At 31.1% G+C, this 26,070-nt stretch overlaps 1 protein-coding gene across 9 annotated transcripts in view; it reads right to left on the bottom strand.

Moving 5' to 3' along the window:
* The window catches only part of LOC146527612 (plasma membrane ascorbate-dependent reductase CYBRD1-like), a 48,033-nt gene that overhangs the window by 15,389 nt on the left and 6,574 nt on the right, over positions 1–26,070 (bottom strand). For 4 of the 9 annotated variants that reach the window (XM_085205427.1, XM_085205430.1, XM_085205429.1 and 1 more), the window contains exon 2: positions 19,937–20,327. In XM_085205427.1, the coding sequence (XP_085061553.1) occupies positions 19,937–20,091 (155 nt within the window). In that variant the 5' untranslated portion in view covers positions 20,092–20,327. Of the gene's footprint in view, positions 1–4,569; positions 4,725–8,949; positions 9,218–19,173; positions 19,408–19,936; positions 20,328–26,070 lie in introns of those variants that run through there. The other 5 variants (XM_085205436.1, XM_085205434.1, XM_085205433.1 and 2 more) reach the window with 5 other exon arrangements.

Raw genomic sequence — 26,070 nt, 5'->3', positions numbered from 1 at the left:
ATTTTTTTCCGTATTTGGTATCCACGAATCTACGAAATAATCTGCAAAAGTAACATTAGAACTGTTTTTTTTTTACTTTCATGATTATATTGTCATAAACAGTGTAAAAAACATAGGGTAAAAAACAATAATGACGATTTTAATTTATTTTATTAATTATCCCATTGAAAATGTTTCAAAATGAAAACAAAAAAATAACCATTCATCTTAATTACATGAAAAACAATGCCGAAATAAAGATTTATTATTATTATAAATGCGTGTCTTACGCAAGTTCAATACGTACATACTTGCAAAACAATCGAGAATTCAACCGGCTGTTTACAAATAACCGTAAAGTATTCCATATAACATGACAACACTTACGAAATATTCACTACATCACATCGTTTGTTTAAACAACGTGAACTTTATCCTTTATTTTTCATGTCACCGGGAACCCTCTTCCACAACATTGTTCGCAATAAGCATTTATCAAAAAATTCCTTGCAAGTTTTTTCTTGAGAAGGATAAAGGAGCGTCGTACTGAAAGGAATCCCGCAAGTATTCTTTAAAATGTCTAAACGAGAATAATTTTTGCAATAACAAAATATCTTTCATAAATTATCATAAGGAGTAGTAACTTTAGTTTATTGGTCTTGATAAAGACATATTTAGGGTTCTGCATCTTTTAAGGAATAAAAGAACCTTTATAAGATCACTTTGTTGTCCGATCGTGTCAGTCCGTCATGAGCCTTTATCTAAGGAACGCTTAGAGATAACTAGTTAATATTTAAAATATATATTTAGATCTATAGCCTCATGATTTTCGGAAAAAACGACGTAGAATTAACGTAGAATTATGAAATTTGGCAGCTAGAAAAAAGCTCTAGCTAAGTTAAGCTTGAATTTCAGAAAAAGCTCGTAGCAGTAGTATTTTCCAACAAGCTAGGTATATTGGAAAATACTACTTCCTATTTTTACTAACAATTTTCTTTATAATATCTTGTTTTATATTATCCAAGATTGTAAATTTAATATAATCAATCAAAAATGTCTCTCTGACTTCATCAACCTAAATGATAAGATAACGTTGCAATATACAACTTATTTTCATGAAAAGATAAACAATATTTGAGATGACAAAGATATAGTGACCTTGCGGCTGGAGATGGCAACTATGGGTTAAAGGCATTTGTTTGTTCAACCTTAGGTGTTGGATGACATACGAGTACCTACTATACGATATTTAATATGATACTTTATATAAACAAGTGACGTATATGATTTATGAAGAGCTGGAACATATTTAGGTCGTTTTCTTTGTAATCTTGACTTGTAGAGTATTATTTACCAAAGAATTAATTTCATATTTTTTTACATATGAATATTACGACTCTTTTTTTTTCATTTATTTTGTAAATAGAAAAAAGTTATTAATACGTACTACGAGTATTGTATGGTAAAACGGCTATAATAATATCAATTAAACACTAGTTCTTTTTATTACATAACTTATTAAAATGATTGTTAACGCTGTGACAAATGTTGTCACACACAAAGCGCGAATATGTGTATTTAAGGATATGGTCATGTTAATTAACTAAAACATATCTTATTATGTAATTAATCTACAATAAATTAATATAAACACTTAAAAGTTCAAAATTATTATTCTTCCTATCCAAATATTATATATGAACTATGTAAAATGTCAAAAATAATTAAATTGTGTTGGTTGTTTCAATACACACATGTTTCGTCCTACATAAAAATAATGATTTAATATGTAGGAGTAATGTCATTGTAACTGTGTCAATAGGACAGGAGTAACGTTTGCGCTTCACGGATTTCTTCGAATGGTTTATTCATATACGCATTCCCACCTGTGAAGACACGTGGAACTATTTCTTATTCATATAAAAATTGGGGGCTTTCAAAAATATTGACATTTGCCATATATAGCAGGATAGGCAGAAGGAACCTGAACACTTCAGTTTCTCACTTTCTTCTGAATTCTTGTGGCATTGCTTGTTTAGTGGCGAAACTTAACGCTGCGCTATGCCTCGCTCTTTGCAACCAGAGCCAGAAAATGAAAATATTAACGAACCGTAGAAAAATTGACAAAAATAAATTATAGAAGACAAAAATTATGAAAGACCCGCGTATAATGGCAAATATCTTTTCATCAACTCACCATCATGTTTAAATTACGCAATAGTTATGTTTAATGCGGGTCCTTTGTCTAATAATAGCGTTGCGAGAGTTAAGTACTACGTCTTAAGTACTTGTTTAACAAGTAGAGTCACTTTCTATATAAACCTGAACTTTAGAACAAGTCGATCAACCGTCATGCAATGATGCTGATTTAAAATTAATTGGCTCAAAATGATTAAGAAATTTTATACTAAGAAATATGCGAGCTACCAACTGAATAGGCGTTGCGTTTAATGGACGACTAAAGAACTAATATTAAAAAAGAAGGCTCAGCTCCGCCCGGAGACTCAAAAATTAAGTTTTTTGCATAAACCCCTCTTTTGTCGTATGACGTATCACTAAAATCCATCGTTTTCGTCATTAGAATACCAAAGAGAGATAACTAAGCCGCACCGATGGCGTTACTTACCCACTTCTGACAGGCGCGAATCACCAACAGTATATATTATATAAATTACTTATATTTTTAAAAACAAATCTAGATTTTTAATCTCAAAATTTCACGTAAAAAAACTGCGAAATATTTTAGTTCTATAGAAACGCATTGCAATAATTAAATGTAATACATTTAAAAAAGATGCATCTAAAATAATTTACGCTTTTAAAAATAAGAGACTGTCAAACAGGCTCGGTAACTTCATTTTTCTCCAGCTCAAGTTTTAATATTCATGACCAGAGCCGCAATTTAGACAAGCTTGAAGTATTTTGTTGACAAAAAGGACTTTCAATTTATGCTTTTTATTAAAGATCAAATTTTATATATTTTTTAAAAAAACATAACTTTAATTATTTGTTTATCTTTGCACGCCTTTCTCGCTTGCGGTAAAATCACACAGAAGTGACATCGAATGGTGGTTAACTATTAGATGGACATATTCCAGTATATTAAATAAAATCACTCAAATTTTTATCAATTGCAGTTTTCTTCATGTTTGAATTGCTATCGTTGTCTTAACATTAGGTTCCCAGGTTCCCTCTACTTATTCTGCTTGCGTACTTTAATTAATCCTTAGGTATTATATTAAATATTTAATTTACCACTAAACAATGGTAGGCTTATATAGAATTCTAACCGAGCAAGGCGTTACAAGGCCGGTATACTCGTAGTAACAATAAATACATAATGTTTGCATTCTTCCTGCCTTCACCAGTCTGCCTTGAATGCGGTTCAAATAGCTCTCGCTACAATTCTAGGATTGTCGAATTATATCTACATCATATCTATATCTATATTCTACTTTAGTTCAAAATTTTATATATATTTTTTTCAGCTTCAAGCTCTACTAATACTATTATAATTTTTGCTGTTGTTTTGTTGTGCTTGTTTTTTATACTTAAAGAATCAATCGATCAAACTACCTCAAATCTTAATTAGGTGTGAAGGACTTGGCACTGAGATAAGGGCGTGACTGTTAAGCTGGAAGAAGGTTCTTAGGGTTAAGAATATAATTAAAATAGAATAGTGATTTTCCACTTTCCGTCTAATTTCGACTCTCTATATAATATCACTTTTATGAAAAGGGGAATAAACCCTCAACCTTTTCCGTCAGCCAGTTTTCCTATGCGCTAAGACGTTCTATATAGCATCATATATTTATATCTTGTTACATCCGTATGTACGTAGTTAAAAGAGGCACATGCTTTGTCCTTACATTACTAGCCTAACACCAAACCTTACTCCAATGCTATTATGACACCTACGCTAGGTTATATATCAAGATAAAGTCGCCGCGTACAATTCTTATGATTCCATAGCTTAAGTATTAAATTACCTATACCATTAAAATAATCTCTATCAGTTAAATATCTTGTTTAGCCTCTTGCTGTATGCCGCGTATATGAAGGTAGACAGAGGAAACCTAGTAGTAAGACACTTCTCCAATCTCCGCCGAATTTTCGAGGCACTGCGTGTTGAGTGGCGGAACTCAACATCGTGCTTTGTCTAGTTTTAATCGAACCTACAATCGTCGCGCTTACAGTAACAAGGTTGTCGTTTAACATAAAATCTATAAATATTGTACTAAATATTAAAAAATATATGACATTATTTCCTATGCACTTCAAGTTAATTTTATAAGAATTTCCCTTTAACTTTATGAAACATTATTCATTTTTCTATAATTATATGCCTGTTTTCCTCTCCAACGAATAATTAAAGACCGAGCCCTCGGCCTAAAAGTTTATCTTGCTACAGGCTCTATTTTAAAACAATATTGAGAAAATTACTGGAAGCCTTGTAATTTGAAATTTACAGATCTCTCATTGCCTTAAAGTAATTAATAATAAATAGAATATAGGTATATCAATTTCTTATATTTTCTACAAAATTATTTAAAAAAATACATTAAATTATTGAAAAGGACAAAATCTTACCGTCTCCTTATATCTTGCATTAGAAATATTAGAAATTTCCAAATAAACGGAATATTAAGCACATTAACCCTTTCCATTATTTCAATAGAGTTTAAACTGTAGGCCAGACTAGATACACAATAAAACAAACACCTAAGAAATGTATTGAAATACTGCCTTTTATGCAGGTGTCATTTTACTTATTATATTGAATTTTGTATTACTTTGTATATATTTTGAAATTCCTTGCTATGCATGTTTCGTTTAATACACGAGTACAGTCTTGCGTAATACAGCATATTTTATTTTAGTGACGTATTTAGTCAAGTCGATTGTATGGGGCATTTTTCTTTTCTTGGCCGACAGTGATGCAATTTACTATCACTTCCAATTTCAATACGAGCCGCCTTTTGTATAGCCTGATTGAGTAAACCACTTATTTTAGAAAAAAATTATGTATATGAATACCTAATGATTGAACCTATCACCATACCCACTAATTTGACAGAAATTTGTTAAACTCTAAATGGTATTTCCGAAATATTTATTTTTGAAATGTATTCACATATATTAATATGTCATAAGTATTAGTGATATACGCCTAGTATATATGCATATATTTATATTTTTAGTCAAATTCAGACATTCCTCTACATTCGACAAGGTGTACATTTAATACCGAAAATTTTACTAACACTGAAACTTCACGCTCGATTTTGCACGCCTATTAATCAACCAGTTCATATATGAGTCCTCCCATCGTATTTGTAACATTGGTATTTAAAAATTAGGACCGGACGGAATGATGAGCATTAGGAGAGTCCTATGTCCAGCAGTGGATTTTGGAAGGCTGATGAATGTTTTAAAAATAACTCCTTTGGTGAACCAAGGCTTGAGCGTCCAATTTTTTATGTGAAATTTGAAAGAAGCAACAGCGAATTTTTTTTAATTGTAATACATTTTTGGCGGAAAGTGGGGAGCGGAGTACTGTAGCGTTAGTCTTAACAATTATAATAACCTGCTAATAATTACAGTACTAAGCACACAAAGAATTTACATAAAACCAACATAGTGCTTATTATGTACAATTAAAATATTTTTATTAAAAGATTTATTCATGTGCGTTATATATTTTCCATATTAATCTTAATCTATGGACTCGTTGAGCATAGTAGCAGGTTTATGCAATGTAACCCAATCTACATATTATCATTAAAAGTACATTATAATATACTTGCAAATAAGTTGCAATACTAACCTAAGTTATGCCTTTTAAAGTACTTAGAAAATTTTACCTATGTGCTATATTCTGTTGTTTTATTTTATATAATATTGTTCAGTTAAAATATGATAAAAATTAAACTTCATTTCATTATATAATTTAAGCCCTCTATTTTTCTTTTAAAATCCTACACACAAATACTTACTTTAAATAACTACTATAAATGTATAACTACTTTAAATGTATCATATACTCAAATACTTTCGCCTTTGAAAGACGAAAACCGATAATAAATGTAACTTTTTTCATAAGGAAATGTAAATGTAATAGATTTTAGGCAAATTGAATTTCCAATTAATTGCAAAATCATTCAAATTGACCAGCAAGCCGTAATTTAGACACCACTAAGCTAGGCTATTGGCTCTTAATTCGTACTCGGAGTTCATTCCGCATTCCTGTAGTGAGTGGTTTGTTAATGTCGGACCACTTTGTAGGGTACAGGTTTACGATTTTTGAATAAACGCATTTTATGAATAAAACTTGTTAACGTAATAAATTCGAACTAAAATTAAATTGACTTAATAAAAATCGAATTAGTAAGTTCACTCTATTTCCAGAAAATGTAAACAAATTATTTTTTTAGTGTACCTTTACATAAGATATAAATATTGAGATTTAGAAAAAAAACTGTTAACTAAGTACTAACTATTCTTACTTTTATACCGTATATTATACATCAAGTATGTAAGTGATTTGATCAATTAGAAACAGGTGCTATAACGTGTTATAATAACAATACATAACTATATAACAGTTATGTTCCCAGAGACTACATGTTTAAAATAAATAAATAAGCTTCAGCTGGGTAAGCAAAGGGAACGTGTTAAGACACTCCGTTTTCCACTTTCCGCCGAATTCTGGAGTCACTCCGTGTTCATTGGCGGAACTCAACCCTCGTGAGTGAAAATCGAACCCGCAACCCATCGCGCTTACCGTCACACGCTCGTCGGCCACACCAAGAAATATATATATTATAGAGATTTGCCATAATTATACGAATTTATTTAATAATTACTCACGGAACAAATTGAACAAAATTATTTATAAATGCAAATTAAAAATTAAATACGGTCGTCGTAACATTATAAAACCTTTTAATCTCATACTACATAATTGTAGGAGGAATAATAAAAACATCTCTCTATTATGTTGCATCTAGGGCAAATGTGAATTGTTTTAATGAAAGTCATATCTTTTAGTAGGTTCGCTAAACAACAATATGTTTTATATATTTTTTAATATGTATAATTATAATATTAAATATATTAATAATATTATTTATTAACACTAAAGAAAAAATAACAATGGAATAAAATAAATAATAAAACATAATTAATTTCCCCTTTTTAATTTCGTTTCATTAAAGCTAAATTGAAATTATTTATTTTAAATTATGTATATTATAGCAATTTAAATTTAATTATAGTCGATATTAAATTTAAACATAAAATTTAAAAGAACGATTAATATTTATTAACTAGATCTGAATCGTGTTCACAAATTAAGGTCACTTGCGCGAATAGTGTTGTCATACCTCAGTATTTATAATTTTAAGGTGACCTTTTAAATGGTGCTTCCTAAATACGACGGTGGAAATAGAGTTTTTGTTGAAATATTTGTAATTATATTAATAATAACAAAAATAATTATATTAATATTTTTTCTAATGTAACGGAATATTTAACCAAGTTTTGCGTGTTTTTGTGGTATTTTTTTTTGGTATTAGGTCAAAGCTCTTTAGCTAATTGAAATACATGTTTTAGTCCCAAGTAATATTAAAATATACATTAACTAGCGGACCCGGACGCGGCTACGCCTGCTTGAAATATAAGAATATAATTTCTATAGAAATATAATTTCAATCTAGATGAAATGCTAAAAGTCTATTATATTTATTTTCATAAGGATGAATATCAAAATGTCGCGGTAACGAACGCGGTCGCATAGCGACGACGGTTGTTATTAACATGGCAGAATAAATTGCATGTCAAATTAGAAAGTATTTTAATTTATTGGTACATGTGTGTAATGTAATATTATATAGCCTATAGCACTTCTGAAGAATGCAGCTTTCATACAAAACAAAAACAAAGTAAATCGATCCAGTAGATCCAGAGATCTTAGCGTTCAAACAAACAAACAAACAAACAAACAAACAAACAAACTCTTCCGCTTTATTATATCAGTATAGATTAACAATTCAGTAAAAACATGAATTGTGGGAAAAATTTATTTTTATTGAATACATTAAAACATTTTATTTGACTCTACTCAATTAGAATAAGATTAGAGTTGAGACTTGAGTTGAAATATTAAAATTATTTTTAAACAAAACAAGTATTACACTCTTTAGAACTATATCTAGTGATCAGAGCGTCAGAATGTAAAAATACGTAATGAAAATATGAAACTAAAGTACAAATAAAATTATTTGATTTATTTAATAATATTTTTTATTACCGGAACTTATATTACTACAAAGAGTTGCATAGAACCGTGTGACATATGCACAACATAATGGCATGTATGCTAAAACAAAACAAAACAATACTGTTTTCACAGTTGTTGAAGTTTTCCGTCAAGTAGTGTTTTGTTTTTCAAATATACAACTCACTGACTTCAACAGGGAAGTGGAAACAATTTTAATATGAAGCTGGGCTATATTTGGAGCGTTCTCTAATTAACACAACCATTGTTGGAATATGTATTTGAAAACTATTATAATTACTGTAAATCCCAATTATTACAAGTATACTCGAATATACTCGTATGCCATGAAAAATTCGTGGAAATATATATGATAAATATAGAGGTAATCATATAAAATACGTCATTGTATCTGGCCACTCATATCATCTAAAAAACAATGGCTGCTGCCTTTCCGTGGTTCAGATTATCATACTGCATCGAAGCGCCTCAAGGAATGCTATTGTTTCGAATAATGACTGTATATAAATGGACATTACTTTCTTCCAATTGTATTCACTAAAAGAGTTTGCGGCCCATAAAATCTATTAATTAGCATATTTGATATTAACGCCATAACCATACAAGCAAGGTATAAGCTCATAAAAGTCATAGTTAGCTAACAGTACGATAAAAACAAATCAAATACGTACGGCCGCTGTTTTAGTTGATATCTCTGACGCATCGTGGCTTACAACAGTTGATTTTTAATCACCATATAATCACCAAAGTTCATTTCACGTAAACCCCATAAGCATTGAAAGTGATATCATCAAGCTTGGACAGTACTATGACAAAAAATCTTATCTGTTTAAAAAATGTTTAAAAGGCACAAATCGCACGGAAATAATCAGGTTACACCATACGATTTTAATAAGCATAACCGCAAAACGTGTACCAGTCGGTCGGTGGGGCGAGCGACTGCGGGCGAGGCGGCGCACGCGCACCTCTGTGCCAACATTAGCGAGCCGTATCAGACGCAAGAACAGTGCAATCAATTTATGCAAATTACTGACGGGATGGCACTGGACACGGATAAATTGGCTATCAGGAGCTGGAGTGGTGGGGTGTTGGATGTTCTGAGGATATGTGAAATATAACTCCTTGATGCATTCACTTATAATTTATGAGGAAGCTCCTCGTCGATAGCAGATGTTTATATTTAAATTAAAGTAATTTAATTTATGGTTTCAGGTATGACTTAAAAGCTTTTAGAAATATAGTCGACGAAATTTTAAAGATTTTTTTTATTTTATTATAGATTCACGCTCCCTGCCTACCATTCAGTAACAGCAGGGTAGGCAGAGGGAACCTTAAGCTTTCCGTGTTAATATGCGAACCCGTTTGCGAACGAATTCTGGAGGCCTTGCGAGTTGAGTGGCGTAACTCAACGCCGCGAACGTAGCAAAAACATGAAAATATTTAATATTTCATTTCCTCGAGTGGGAAATCAAACCGACAACCTGTCGTTTACATTCACACGTTTGTGCCCCTGCACTACGACTAGCCTAGTTAAAGATATATAGGTATATGCATATAAAAAATATTAAAATAAAGCTCCTACAAACGCACATTTTACTCTAACGAACATTTTATACCGAGCGTGAGGAAACTTGTATTATTTACCGTAAGTCGTTACACTTTTTCATCTGGTCCGAATTTTGGAACATTGCGAAGTATCTATTGAGCTGTTGTAAAAGAAATGACTTCGTGCAAACTGGAGCACTGTCACAACACGTCAGCCTTTGATCTGCCGTCACGTTCCGTTGCTCTTGTCTGTCATTGCCTGGTCTAGCACCTGTTATGCTGTAAGCTTGGGTAATGCACGTATTTTACTTTGATTTTTTTGACGTAATCGATATGTGTGTCTGTTTATTTTTTATTATTTAATTAGATTGTTACAGTTTTTTCTAAAAAACATGGGAGATTTGCGTTTTTTTATTATTTCGTTGAGTTGATTGGTTGAGCGGCGTTAAGTTCCGCTATTCAACATGGAATACTTCCAGAATTCGGAGGAAAGTGACGAACTCAACACTGGAGGATCCAATTTCCTCTGCCTGCGCTGCTATGTGCCGAATTTAGTGGTGAAACTTAAAAAAATTTAGAGACTACCCAAAAACAATTTAAGTGTCTAGTATAGATTTTAAAATAGCAAATAATTAAATTATATCACATAGGGTACGCTATATTTATTCTTGTATAATTATATTATATCGCTATTAACGATCTTAGCAAACATCTATACTTGTCTTCGAGTTTGCACTCTATCCCAGTTAGTTTCTGTAGACTCACAAACTAGTTTCTACCAACAAATTGATGGTATATAAATAGATACTATCGTATTTAATATAGCCAGTCTTTCTGTTGCAAGACACTAGTATATTCAATCGTTTACAAAATACTTATTAGGTACTATATAAATAGTAAATCAAACTTTTTTAATAAAGAAATATTAAAAATGATTTTTTTTATATATTTTTATCTTTTTTATTTCATTATACTATTTATTATGATTTTATTATAACCAATGCTTAGAACAAGAATATTCTGTTAAAATTATTATCTTCATTCAGTGAATCGCAAGTGAAACAGACAACTGAGAGAAAGGTGTCAATGAAAGTGTTTTCGAATGGATCGCTAACACCGCAATATTTCTAATAGCAAATAATACGCTTATAAACATATGTGAGAATTCATATTTTTCATTATAAATGCAGAAATTTATTTTTGAGTCCGTTGTGGTTCAGATGCTCAAGCTTGAGCTTGTTATAGCGACGATTGTGGGTTTCGAGTGTGGAATTTGAGTCCCTGTGTGTTGGCTGGCGTAACTCTACGCATTATTTTATTTTAATAAAATGAGTAAAAAAAGTCATTTCATACTTGCAGACGGTCTAATCACTACGCCGCGATTTACTTATACTAAAAATATCATTAGTTGCTCGGTAATGTTTCCCATATAAATTAAGATTAAAAACATTAATTCTTTCATATTCTAATAAGATAAAATATATTCAAAAATATTTCTCCAAAAAAATATGAAAAAATATTTCTCGAAATCTTATATCTTGTTAGGGCTCCTTTAATTTAACTAATCGCTATAAATAATATTTATTTACAGCTTCAGTATAGAAAAAAAGTTATTAGTGAGTAATTAAGATCTAGTTAACTTATCAGTGTTGACCTTCTTTTTTATCGCATTTCAATATTCACACGCAACATGTATAATTAAGAATTTGTACGCTCAAGTATCATTTTATCTAATGTTAATCGACCCAGTAGCTTCAGTGCCATGTTTGTTTTTTATACAAAAAATATTTTAATTAAAAATATTGATTTGAGTAAATGAAAGATAGTAATATCTAAAATGTGATTTAAATAATATCCTATCCTAAAATAAAATAAAAAAGTTATTGAAGTTGATTTAATAATTTTCCTAAATATGTACAATGTACTTATTATAAATTAATTAAATTTTTAATATTATAATAAAGTGTTATTTAATCATTAATACGTATAAAAAACATACGTTAACTTAACTAATAATTAATAGTAATATTAAATAATTAAACTTAGGGTCATATAACTTCATGCAAGTATACCGTGCTTAATGTAATAAACAGCTGACACTCTCTCAAAGCTATGGAAGTGAAACTATATAACCCCAGGTTAGGTGGAAAGTTTGTAATACGTACAAATTACTCCATCCTCCGGGCGATGACCTCCACAATTGCATAGAAACTTATCTTGTCAATATACTATTATGCCTTTAAGATATATTTAGGAATCGTATATAAATTGCTTATTATGTTTATTTATTATTCAAATCACTTCAAACCGCTTTCTTCAATCGACGAGTATAGTTTTTCTACTAATCTTTTTCAATGATTATAAAGCTTCAGTTATCGGAAAATAATTTTCTCATAAAAGTTCATTAGATTTACCTACAAAAAAAAAATTCCGCGATGCTTAAATTTTAAATATTACAAATTTCTAAACAAATTGCAAATTCAATTTTTAAGTCTGAAGAAAATTTCTAGTATACACATGTACCTATATTTAGGTAAAGTAGATAAAACTCCAATACTTTCATCATACGCATTTCAAATTGTAAAATAAAAAAGTGTAACTGAGTTATTTTCATGTACAGCCCCTATCTACTGGTACCCATATCAACGTGATTTTCCGCCTGTCCTACCCTTCCGTATGCTGCGGACATTTCCTTCTGCGACTGATAGAAGCTCTTTTTACACTATAAATTAGTTTATTTACTGAAATGAAATAAATGAAAATATAAAGATATTTTTCTCGCAAATTTTGTACTTCATTGAAGAAAATATTAGGTTTTATTGGATAGCCCGACATAATAAATATTTGATATAAATCATTTGAAAAATGTTGACATTTATAAATTGTTTATCTATTTCGTGTTTAAATTAGCGAAATTATATGAAATAACCGTTCCGTCACCTAACAAAATCACATATCACAATATACATACAATATGAAGATGTATTAGGTTCTAAATATATTTATATACGAGCACAGTAAAGAATCCTTGAACACCTTTAGTTTCGTCTGTAAAGCGTCGCATTTTCGTATATTCTGACGCCATTGTCAGCATTTTAAGCATTGAATATTGAAAATGGTGGAAATATTCTCACATATGATTCAAGTTACGATTCATTTGAATCGACTTCAATATCACAATTGCAAGACTTATTGTCAAGTAAGTGAGAAAAATGAAAATATTTTATATAATAAATAAACCTTTTCTATAAATGAAGAGGACAAAAATCACCTAAATAAATAAGTTTTTAGCTAGTAAAAACTGAAAAAATTATGAGTGTGGAATCATATTATCAGAAAGATGGCAAAAGGTTTCAAACTTTTCATTTTCACTAAAAATACCAAATGACATTCCGTATAACCCAATATATTCAGTTTCTACGCATTCATTTATTTTCGTTTATAGTAATATCCGAGCCAGCGTCTACATACTATAGTATGTTGCAACTAATCCAGTAACTCAAGGTGAACTACACATTTTGGATAGTAGGTAAATGGTACCTTTGTGAATATTCATATATTTTAAAAATATATTTATTATGTATCGAAATCTATAAAAAAGGGAACATTATAAATACAAAAAAAAATAGATAAAATAAACAATCAATCAATACATTATAAAAGAAATATAAAAATTTTATCCATGTCAACTATATTTTATATTTATTTTATATATATATTATTAAATTTAAATTCTAGTAAATTAAAAATTGCCCAAAATATAAAAGCCAATTTTAAATCTAGTTTTTTAACTCATAGAGTATTGAATACTGATCTAGAGTAATTAGTTACTGGTATGGAAACATTAACATAGTATGTCGATTTAAATTAGGTCTCAACTTTTATATAAATACAGTTAATTTTATTTTAAATATCGTAACGCTATTAAAACTTTAACTTACCCTACATCTTATAATATGATGGTAAGTTCGAAGCCTACTAGTTAAATATTTAACTGACTACCAATTATTTAACTGTATAACACACATTTTAACTGTGTCAAAGAATAACTACTGATAGAATAATAGATTTAGGCACGCCTATTAGGAGTAGAATCATGAGTGGGTGTCGAAGATATACGTTTATTTTATTATAAGGATGCGCAGATTAAATCAAGGTCTGGTGCAATGACAGATGGACTATCTTAATATTTTAAGTGGTTGAAGAGGAGCTTTTTATACGTATGTATTTCTAGTGAACTGATGTTTAAGTTTAACGTGGTCTTTGTTTTTCAACTCTCTCTCTCTCTATATTACGATATAAGCAAAGTTCTGAAATGAAATTCTGTATTCTCCGTGTTAAAAAAATTGTGTGTGTGAAGGAATCTAAGCTATATTTAATTAAAGTTTCCGACCAATTCAACTCCTATTCTTTTCTCCGGCTATGCGCTCGAAGATAGCTTATAAACCAAATCTTCGTGTGCATAAAGGACATAGTTTAAAAAAATATATGAAATTGCACGGAATTGACGGATTTTATGTCCTTCCCGCTTAGAATCGAGGTTTGCTCAAAATAGCTTCTATCATCATAATATATATTTCGAGAATATTTACTTACATATTACAATAGACTCTCAAAACATTAAACTTTTTGTATAATCCATACCTATATTATAAATTCGAAAGTAACTCTGTCTGTCTGTCTGTCTGTCTGTCTGTCTTTTACGCAATCAGGGCCAAACCGCTAATTTAATTGTGATAAAATACTCATATAGAGATACTTGAGGGTCCCGGGATGAACATAGGATACTTTTTTTTCTCATATTTGTAATATTTTCGATATATACCAATATATTAAAATATTTATTAATTTGACATACAATTTATTCCGCCATGTTTATAACAACCGCCGTTGCTAAGCAACCATTTGCAAAGTTTGTTGTTAGAAAACCTCACCCAAAATAAGCTTGCGTAACGCATCTCTCTATTGAAAACTGTAAATAATTTCATAAATATATTTAATAAATATTCTTATAGTTCAAGCGGGCGTAGCCGCGTTCGGGTCCACTAGTTATTCATAAATTAACAAAATAATCTTGTATTAACTTTATGCTTATTAACTTATTTTCTTATTGTTAAGGCACATTAGGTACAACTAAGTGATAATATGTCGAAATATATCAATAGGATATGAGTTAGTAGAGGGCCTCCGCTCACATGCAATATCCCCTATTCGATTCACAACAAAGGAAACCGTGTTGTTACGATATTATTTCTTTTTATCATATCTATTATGTTAGATACTCATTGGAATCGTAGTAAATGATTATCTAATGAAAAAAAACAAAATCAGCTTAACGCTGTAACCTGCACACAGCAGGGTAGGCAGAGGGAACCTAGTGTTAAGTCCCTCCGTTCCCCATTTTCTGCCGAATTCTAGAGACATTGCGTGTTGAGTGGCAGAACTCAACGCCGCGCTTTGCCTCGACACCAGGGCGAAGAAATGGAAATATAAACGTAAAGAAATATTTCACTTCCTCGAGCGGGGATCGAACCCACAGTCACACCGTTGTGCCGCTGCGCCATGACGGCTCTCTAATGAAGCAATTCGCAATTTTTTTATGTCATATATCACCACCACCAACGTAATAAGTTTAAACAAGTCTTTTTAAAATTACGTTCAGTTAAAAGTTATATAAGCATCAGTAATCATACATATTATGTAGGTATGTCTTAATTATAAAGAATTATATTATGTCTCATAAATAAAAATTAAAAGTAAGTACAAATTCTTACATAATAAAATTAATAGAGAACGCCGTTTTTTACATAACGTATAGGTACCCTACAATTTTACATAATAACTTAGAAACTTAAATATAAAATTTATGTATCTTCATATTAACAATAGGTGAAAGTTTTCTTTTCTATGGAGTAAAATGCTTATTATTATTCAGTTGAACTCTTGTGAATGACTTCGTAATGTTGCCAAACAAAAGTAAAGTTAGTGAGACAAAAAGTATTCTTTTTTTTAACATAAAAAATACTTGGCAAAACAATGGAATAGCTATTATCATATATATATCTATTATCATCATTTAGTCAAGCATTAGCTAAGATTATATACGTAAAAAAGACTATCAGATATAATTTACAGTTAATTATATATGGTGTCGTTTTAATATTCCAACAATATTATAGAAAAACTAGTTTCCTAGAAATTATCTGTACGAAGGAAGTCAAGAATTATGACTGCAGAGCATCCGTTCGGCTTTACCGTTCGTTCTAAAAAATAAACTTGAATCTCTCTCTTTTTTATTATTTAATTAAAGCTCATATAAGTTTTGCTCTATAACAGGAAAGTATCGTACTTCAAAATTATTAATTAACATTTTATTTTTTGTTTTTAGCAAAAACTTCTTTCGAAACATTACTATTATAAGATTTTAAAACGAAACCGTACTATCCAAGTTTCCGATTAAACTCTGTGGATCTTTTAAACTGCAACGTTATGCAAAATATAAGTCCACTTTAATCCTGCTACAGACTAGAAAAGAGGTCAAGCATAGTTTAAGACGCCTTCGCACAAACTTTATCTGTATTGCCTAACTGAGAAATCTTACTAGCACAAACTTATTTCACGAGGATTATAATAAATATTATTTATTTTATAATATTATGAGATATTTAAAAAAATAATTTAAATAAAATATAGAACACTTTACTGTGGAAAGCCTATAAATTTTAACGTGGTCATATTTGAAAAACTAGGTCAGCTTAAAAACTTTTTGTTATTAAACTATTTTAATCAATTTTCATCTTCTTTTGTAGGATATTAATAAATAATATTAATGGGATATCTTTAAATCAAAAACCAAAAGCGCCACCAAGCACTTCTAAACACATAATATACGTTACGAGAATAAATTAAACTTGAGTACACATTGTCATATAAAAATCTTTAATAAATGAAATCATCGTTATAATTACGGATGCATCGATGAACGTAAATAATTACGTTGTATAACATTACATAACAGCATCCAGTTACGATCGCGGCATTGTTTTCAATGTCTTGGTATGTAGAGCATGTACTCGTAGAGTATGATCATTTTGTATAATAAATCAATCACTAAAAAATAAATATAGTGCCGGCTACCTAGCTACCTAGGCATATACGAATAGGGTCGGGTCTGTGCCCACCCCAGAATAGTCTGGTCCCGCCCCAGAACTTTTACCAACCAAAATATTTATCCCGAAAATATAACAAAAAACAACGCTTACACGAACATATCTTCTGTTCTTTGACCAGATTAAAATCGAGGATCCCAGGCCTCCCTCCTAAATACGCCCTTGTACCTAGAGAAATATTTCGTAGATAATATAGTAAGTTTTGTAAGTACTTATAATGGCGGATGATCCGTCAAGTGCATAAGCCGGCCCAACTAGTTCCGCTCTCATCGCTCTCAATTCGCAACTGGAACTCGACAAGTTTTTTTATAAACAAGCAATTTCTTTCACGCAAAAACGGTTCTATGACACTAATCTAACTACATGTCTGAGGTGTTAATAAAAGTAACTGGAAAGAAAGTCAACGGGCTCTATATTTGTGAATCATTCGATCCGATTTGGTAAAAATGTACTGGCCATTTGTGTAAACATAATCTGGAAATATGTTAGCCAATTATTTTTCATTTGTAAAATTCGTAAATATCTTAAAATACATATTGATAATTGAAAATTAACCAATATCTGAAAAATATCAATATAACAATTTTAGAATTTAAATTAAATTGAGAAAGTGGAACAAAAGTAAAGAAAATTATTAATATTAAATAATACTACAATAGATTAATAAATTTAAAATTACAAGCCTTATATCTAAGAAAATCTTATTAGCAAGTAAGCTAAGTATTACGTTAACAATTTCTACCAAGTTTAATTAGCTATCACTTGAGAGCTTCGCAAGTTCGACGCAACAAGAAGTTATTAAAAGTACGACTTAATTAATTCAGAGTATGGAAGTTTTACTTTAAACCTAAGGAATACAAGAATGAAACTTGAAAAGCAAACCTTATTTCTTTATATATTATAAAATGGATTTTCCAATATAACGCAATTTCTCCTCCCTTCTAATTATTTTTTTATTTTATAGGTTCACGAAACTCCCGAGTTCAAAACATATGTCCAAAAAAAAGTATATCGTAAAAATATATTTTTACAATAATTAATTTTTCATATCTACAATTGTGTATAGTATAACACACAATGTGCCTGTTACATTTAACTAGAAAGAAATGAAAGGGTAAAAAATTTAAAATTATTTACTTAGGTGTTTTAATAAAAGCAGATACAGCTACGTACACTATTTATTCTCGATATTGTCGTATAGCTATATGTATTTATTTTTAGACCAATATAAAAAACATATCAAATAAAATAATTCAATTAATTCAATTCTATTCAATTCAACATTCAATTTCAAATATTTAACCCAGTCGATATTATTGCGATCTCATGTGTCCTGTGCGCGAGCGCAACATTAAACGGCATCAATTTTATCCCATTTCCTGAGAGACTAGCTCCCTGCGACTGAGACCCACTCCACTACAAATTATATTCAATATAACTCTTGGAGGTCATATCTCTCCATGTTCACAAACAGCAATTTATTCTACTAATACTTTTCATATTATATTAGACAATAAGCGGTTAAAATTTAGAAATATCTAAATAAGTAAGAAGTCATTAATTTTGTCAATAATAGTCATTAACTGTTAAAGTAACGGATATCCTTGTAATATGATCATATTCAATTACTACAATGAAATTTTTACACGTAATTGGGGACTGTAGTGACGTCCGCTATGTTTGAATTCCACAGTCATCAAATATAATCAATCTAAAGACCAAAGCTGGCTTCGCTTTTAATAAAGGAATTGTCGTGTAATTCGTCTCTCGTTAATATTTGGGTAATTTTAAATAGACATGACAAGATTTAGGATACATATCCTAATATAATTGTTATTGTTTTTTTTTCCATTAATTAATATACTTTATTGTAATTTACAATTTGATTACATTTATTTAAATAATAATAATAAAAATAAGATAACGTGTACTGAATTTATCAACATTAGTTAAACTCTTTAATGACATTTATGCAAACAAGCTAAGTAAATAAGTACCTACACGAAAAGTATGTTATAAGATAAAGTATGTTATAAGAAAAAGTAGAAAGTGTTTTCTTTATATTTCTTATCAAAATATTAAAAATAAATAAACTACATAAATTGTTAACTTTTGCAACTCTAACATTGTAAATAATTACATCTGTTATATTATACAAAGATTATGTAAAATAAGACTTACGTTTGGCTTTTACGTGTCATTTTCTTTGTAAATAAATTTCACAAACAAACAAATCACTGGTTACGGTTCAATTAGTTAAAATAAAATAAAATTACACAAAACACAAAACGCCAGTCGATTGACAAAAAAGTGTTCGAAATTGGAAATCTGGCGGCAATCACATGAACACGTTTCCCTCCTCGATCGCGTAACCACTATCCGAGATCTCGACTCGACTCGAAACGGACTCGATATGCGCCCTACTTCAACTCTACATATCGGTTGTGTGAAAGAGATAGCATATATACTTTTAATGCTATTAGACAAGGATACATGTAAAAAATGTTAATTGCATTATTATTATGTGTTTTTTAATAAAAAAATATTTTATTAAATAATATAAATTATTAACAAATTTATATTTTAAAATATGTAATGAAAAATATATTATTTTATTTATTTAAATATATTAACTTGTATATATCGTGCAGCAGCGCCATCTGTGGGAAACTGGTGAAACATGCAGACTCAATCATTGAGCTGACATTGATTTTGATACTTAGTAATATAAGGTAAAATACTAGAGGGCGCTTTAGAAATATCTACCTTTACAAATTCAACTAATAATAAAATGATGAGAAATTACAGATATTAATTATCTTAATATTCTTATTAATTTTATTGAATACCTGAAATATACTATAGAAATACCGTATTATTTCTTTACTCTAAAGGAACGTAATAAAATATATAAATAGGTTATACCTATAGATAGGCTACTTACACTTTAATCTTTTTTCCTTCAGCCTGGGAGATGGTGGCAGGAGGTGGCGGCAAATCGTCCATAGGCACCTCTTCATTGGGCGGAGAAGGCGGTGACTTGTCGAACTCCGCAATTGGCGCCAGTTCTGGCATCGGAGATACGGAATTGCTATCCATCGCAGACAACTTTATAGGAGACACTTTGCTTGCTTAGGAAACTTCTAGAACCCCCGGAAGTACCGGAGGACAAGCACTGAATACAGTTATCAAAAATGCAAACACTTAACTCAAGTCCACACGTTAATATCAAGTTTATGCAACAAATATCGTTTTTGTCGCGAAAATGAAGATTGTACGAGATATTACGATGTCAAGTTTCGAGATTAACTCCTAACTTTCAACAAAGTTGGGACCTGGAAGTAATTCTATTTATTTACTGTTCTTTCAAAGAGCGCTCGTTTCAGCTTCCATCTCATAACATATAAAGTAACGAGTGTATTTGGGCAAAATATTTATTAATAACTTATAAGCTGCAAAGTTCTACTTTGTAGAGGAAAGGGCATAACGGAGACGCGAGGCACGAACTACCCACATAGGTAATCAAATATTTTTTTTCGCTTTTATTTTTGTTTGTGTGATTTCTGGCAATATTAGATATGTATAAACGATATATTTTTACAACATTATATATTTATATGTTTGGAATAAATTCACTCTAGCTATTCATTTGATTATTTATTCTTCATTTTATATTCAATACTACATATAGGGGCATAATGGGGACGTATCAACTCTCCTACAAGTTAATATATGTTATATATTAACTTGTAGGAGATTCTATATAAAACATTATAGAATAACATAAATGATAAAACGAATTCTAATCCGCAGTCTTTGCAATGCACCTACAAATATTGTGATCGATAGACACATGGAAGGACAATGACCATCAGCCAACCCTATGATTACTTTTCGTTTTGACAACATCACGGGATTGTCAAACAACCTGTCCCCACTATTTACACCATTACAGTACTAGAAGAAAATGAATTATAAATGGAGTTTCACGGCGATAAATGTGTAAGTTTATGAAATATCTGCTATTGGAATACTTTATTTGAGGCCGTCTTGACGCAGAGGTGACTGTAACGCGGCGGTTGTAGGTTCCCACTCGGGAGATTTTTTTATTAATTATTAATATTTTAATTTCTTCGCTCTGCACCAAGGCACAAGCCCGTCGTTGAGTTCCGCCACTCAACACGCAATTCGTGGAAAAGTGGGGAACGGAGTGCCTTAACACTTGGTTCCCCATATCTACCCTGCTGCGTGCAAGATTCAACGTAAAAATGGAATACATTCCATATTCGTTGTACTTTATAATTCCGAGAAAGGAAAACCACCACCAATCTACGTATCAGATTACTTTCATACCATTTATCCTTCAAGTCATTCACCGTAATGCCCCCGATCAGAAGAACCCAAAAGTACAGTGAATAAGAAATCAAGGGCTTAGAGCAAGCGTGAATGAAGACTGAAGTCGATTTTAAGTGGAATTAGCAGAGAAACCGCTGAGTCCGGTAAGTCCTCGCCGGGCCACTAACAAGATAACGAGTGGCGAACTGAATGGAGTAATTTGAAAAGCGGCTATTAGGTTGGCTGAATAATTAACGTCTGGTTGGGTTTGCAAAACATGGCAAAATTTCGTATTTTCTATTGTAATAAACCAATAATTTAGGTAAACACATAAAAGTTTTAATAAGTTTATGTAGATAAGTTAGCTAAATTTATAAAAATTATTCAATTAAGAGATGTTTCCAATAGGATATTTAATTTAATGCTTTTAAAAATGTTATTATTCATGTATTCTATTTGGCTAATAGGTATGTCTCAATTAGAAACAAGAAACGAATTTGTCTAAAATAAATACAATAAAGAAATATATTAAATACATTTGTTGTGCTCCAAGGACAGCTGCTCTTTATTTCCCCTTTGGGAAGGATTGTAACCGCACTTTAAACAAGAGTAGAACAAATGATCTAGCCACCCGAGACAAAGGTGACGTCGTAACTTTTACAAATATACCGGACTAATTCTTTCCAATGTAAACTGCACAGTAAATAAATATTCTTTTTTTTAAGTTCACGCCGTATGCCGTACACAGCTGGGTAGGCAGAGGGAACCTGGGAACCTAGTATTACGACAATCCGATACCCAGTTTCCGTCAAATTCTGAATTCATTGCGGGAGAACGGTGGAACTCAACGCTGCGCATTTCGCGCTCGTCATCCCCCTTGCTCTTGCGCCAGGACTGGCCTCAATATTGAAATTACATAAAATATATTTATGTCTGATGATAAATGAATAAGTTACGTAATTGTAATATTGCTTATTGCATATTTAACATTTGTTCTCAACAGTTTTCACATTTTAAGAGACTAAGTTAAGGAGAAGACAAAAAACCTGAAGCATGACTAAGAAGTATGTTCCAAATAGCATATAAATTGCGAACTCTAACCTAACTTCGGCGAAAAATCTGTCGATAAACAAAACAATACTTACACTTAACTAATAATTCAACAAAATATTTTATAATCGTGTCGAAATAAATTCAAATTACAATAGTAAGCGACTATTCCCTTAGCAAAAAAGAAATTAAAACCCATCTTCGTATTACATCAGCAAATGACTGTTACTTCACTCTAAGCCCAACAATGGAGAAATATCAAGTCAATCTAAAACAACTTAACCAAGAAATCTACTGAATTACGCACACATTAGGAGTAACTTGCCGTAAAGGAAACAAAGGAATAAGAAAAGCGTATTATACCAATATGTCTAGAAATTACTACTAGAAGTTACTACTACCAATTACCACTAGAAATTACCACTAGAAATGACCACTAGAAAATACCACTAGAAATTACCACTAGAAATTACCACTAGAAATTACCACTAGAAATTACAACTACAAATTACAACTAAGATATGTATATTATATAAATTGTCTAACGCCCCCGGCCCAAGTAATTTGCAGCGCTCGAAGTTCCAACGAATGTGAAACGTGATACGAAACCAATATATCCAATGAAAGTGATACTTGGTCGAGAGCCCTTGTACTCGTAGTAGCTGGGACACAACGAGGGTTATCAATAAGCAGTTAGTAAAGGCTAGGCCTGAAAATATTCTTAGGAAATGCTTAGAAACGAAAGAATGGAGGCAAATATCGTATTTCTTCAAAAAATGTTTAGTTTTGCTCGAATAATAACATATTCGTTGTGTGTGAATTGAGGTTAGTCTGTAAACGCGACAAGTCGTGGGTTCGATCCCACTCGAGAAAATGAAATATTCAATTTTCATTTCAATGCTCTGATGTAAGACAAAGCGCGGCGTTGAGTTTCGCCATTAAACACGCAATGGCTCTGGAAATCGTCGGAAATTGGGGAACAGAGTGTACACAACAATAGGCAACCTACACTGCTGTGTAAGATGTAGGCAGAGACAACCAGCACCTGGATACATCGTGAAGCTATTTTTAATTAAACTGAAAACCATAGACTTCATTAATTTCTCATAAAAATGTAACAATTTAAAAATATTTTACCAAGAGACATTTCCATTTTAAAAATGGGTCGAGACAAGATATGAAAGTCTGTTTTTACGAAGTATCGTACGAAGCCCTGGATAATAAGTAAACGCTGTATTGCAACCCTTAGTGCACTTGAAATAAAGAATATAATGTAAGAAGTGAACACTGGCAACTGTGGCCGCACAGGTACCGTGAAGACTGCAGCAAAGAGGCCTCGGGACTGTTAGAAAATGAGGTCGACTTGAATAGGTTCCATTGCCAGAGCTAAATATACATTAAGATATTAATATTGCACTTTTATATTTTTGCACCCCTACGATTTTTTTTTGGTACTGTAAAAGATATCTCGACTTCATTATTTATTAATGTGTTAGGAGTCACTACCATAGTGTTATGACACTCCGTTCACCGCTATCCGCGAATTTTTCGAGGCATTGCATGTTGAGTGTGGCACCTCTTCCACCCAGGGATCGAACCCGCAACCGTCGTGTTACAGTAAGAGGCGGCCTCAACTATTAATTACTTTATATGTATACATATAAAACAGACCTACATGGATAAAGAAAGTAAAGCTTGTAAAAGAAAGAAGAATAACAAGTAATTACAGCTTATAGTATACAATACAATGTTATCCTAAAACCAATCTATAAATTAATTGAACGAGAGTCTTCTGTAAATATCAACGACTAATTGAATGGGTGAGAGCATCTGTGAGTAATATAGAACAAGGCTACCAGAACGAAATATTATGAACCACCAAATGTCACCAGAGTAACGCAACCATATGATAAAAACATCTGTTAAAGTACTATACTAATCTTCACATTGTATTAACATTGCCAGATTTAAATCTACCGAATTAGTCATTAGTATTGTTATTTCTGCTTTTTGCTTATGTTACACAGGTTGTGGATTCGATTTCTATGCGAGGAATTGAAATATTTCATATTTACATTTCCTCGTTCTGTTAACTAAAAAGGTAAAACTCAAAAGGTCTCCAGAATTCAGCAAAAACAGGAGATCGGAAATAATTAACGGAGTGTCCCAACATTAGATTTTCTCTGCCTACCCTGCTAAGTGTGGGATACAGCGTGAGGTATATCCCGCATATAACTGAGTAGGTAGAGGGAACTTAGTGCTAATATCCGCATGTGAAATAAATCAAAAATATTACTTTTAAAAATAACGTCTCAAAACATGTAAATTCATGGTATTTTTCAATCTATTCTGGTACCTTTCAGGAAATTGTTTACTATTATTATACTAAACCTCAGTTACGAATTAAATATATTATTATAAGAGCAATTCATAACGATATAGGTATCTACTAAAGCTCTCGAATTCACATCATTTATCAGATTATGGTAAATGATCCACAGGTGACAGATCCATCTCACACGCTGAACGACTGAAACCGTGAGAAATGAACTCAAGACCCGAGAAACAATACAAATTAGAGCTATCATAATGTCTGACATTACTCACATGTGCCCAGAACAACTTAAAACAGTACTACCCGTCATCCTGCTCTTTAAAAGAGTTCCCGGGAGTATATGCCATGTGATTATACAGCTTGTGTCGGTGGACATAGAGGCAATTATTGACTGTGGTGACGCGAGGAAGAGGACAATTTGATATGGCCTCAAATCATTCCGCTGCAATGGGGAAGGCTATCCTACGCGGCTAGATCCGGGCCACCTAACTCTGATATTTATGCAATACTTCGGCATCTGTTATGCCCAGCTGGCTCTGGCTTCACGGACACTTGTTCTGGTAAAAGTACTTGTATGAAAAGTAAAACCTAAAGATATATGATAAATTTATTATCTATAGAGTATGTTGACGTTTAAATGAGATATTATTATCTGTTGCCTTTTGGAACTGTGAATGTAGTGGTATTTTAATGTTATAACAATTTACTTTCAATACAAAATTGATATATAGCCAGAGGCATAGTATGAGTTTACCTTAATATTGCCCGTTTAATGATTAAAATAGATCATAATATTATTTTTAACGTTTTCTAATAACATACATTTAAACACGGCAACTGATTTAAGACGACTGCCAAAAATCAAGAGAGATCTGAAATTAGAATTTAAGCCTTAGTCTCTAAAATGTTAGCAGTGAAGTATAACTATTATTCCATTATATTTCCAAACGCAATCTATGGAAATACCAAAATTACATGATTTTAAAGTAAAGCACATATATGAGTACTTAAATAATAAATGAGGATATTTAACAATTGTCAACGTTCATTCATACTACTTTGATATTCTTAAGTAGGTCCGATTAGTTAAACTCTAGGAACAGATGGGTACATTAAAAAGTTCCGGCAACAAGAAATACGACTCACAATCCCTGCAGAATACTTAATAAGTGAAGATAAAATACTCATGGGATATAAACAATGAAAGACTTATATAATGCTTGCTATACTCGTACATATATCTATCTATAATAATAAATAGTTGTATTATCTATGAGATGCGTTTTCCATTTTCTACTTGATATCGTTAGGAAATAAATGCAGCATAATATTTTTGATTAAAACTCTATAGATTTAGT

Source organism: Heliconius melpomene, chromosome 20 (genome assembly GCF_056956725.1).
Source record: "Heliconius melpomene rosina isolate 202511_hmr_F chromosome 20, ASM5695672v1, whole genome shotgun sequence".
Lineage (NCBI taxonomy): Eukaryota > Metazoa > Arthropoda > Insecta > Lepidoptera > Nymphalidae > Heliconius > Heliconius melpomene.
Note: the sequence above shows the minus strand (reverse complement) of the source record. Positions and strands in the feature narration are given on the sequence as shown.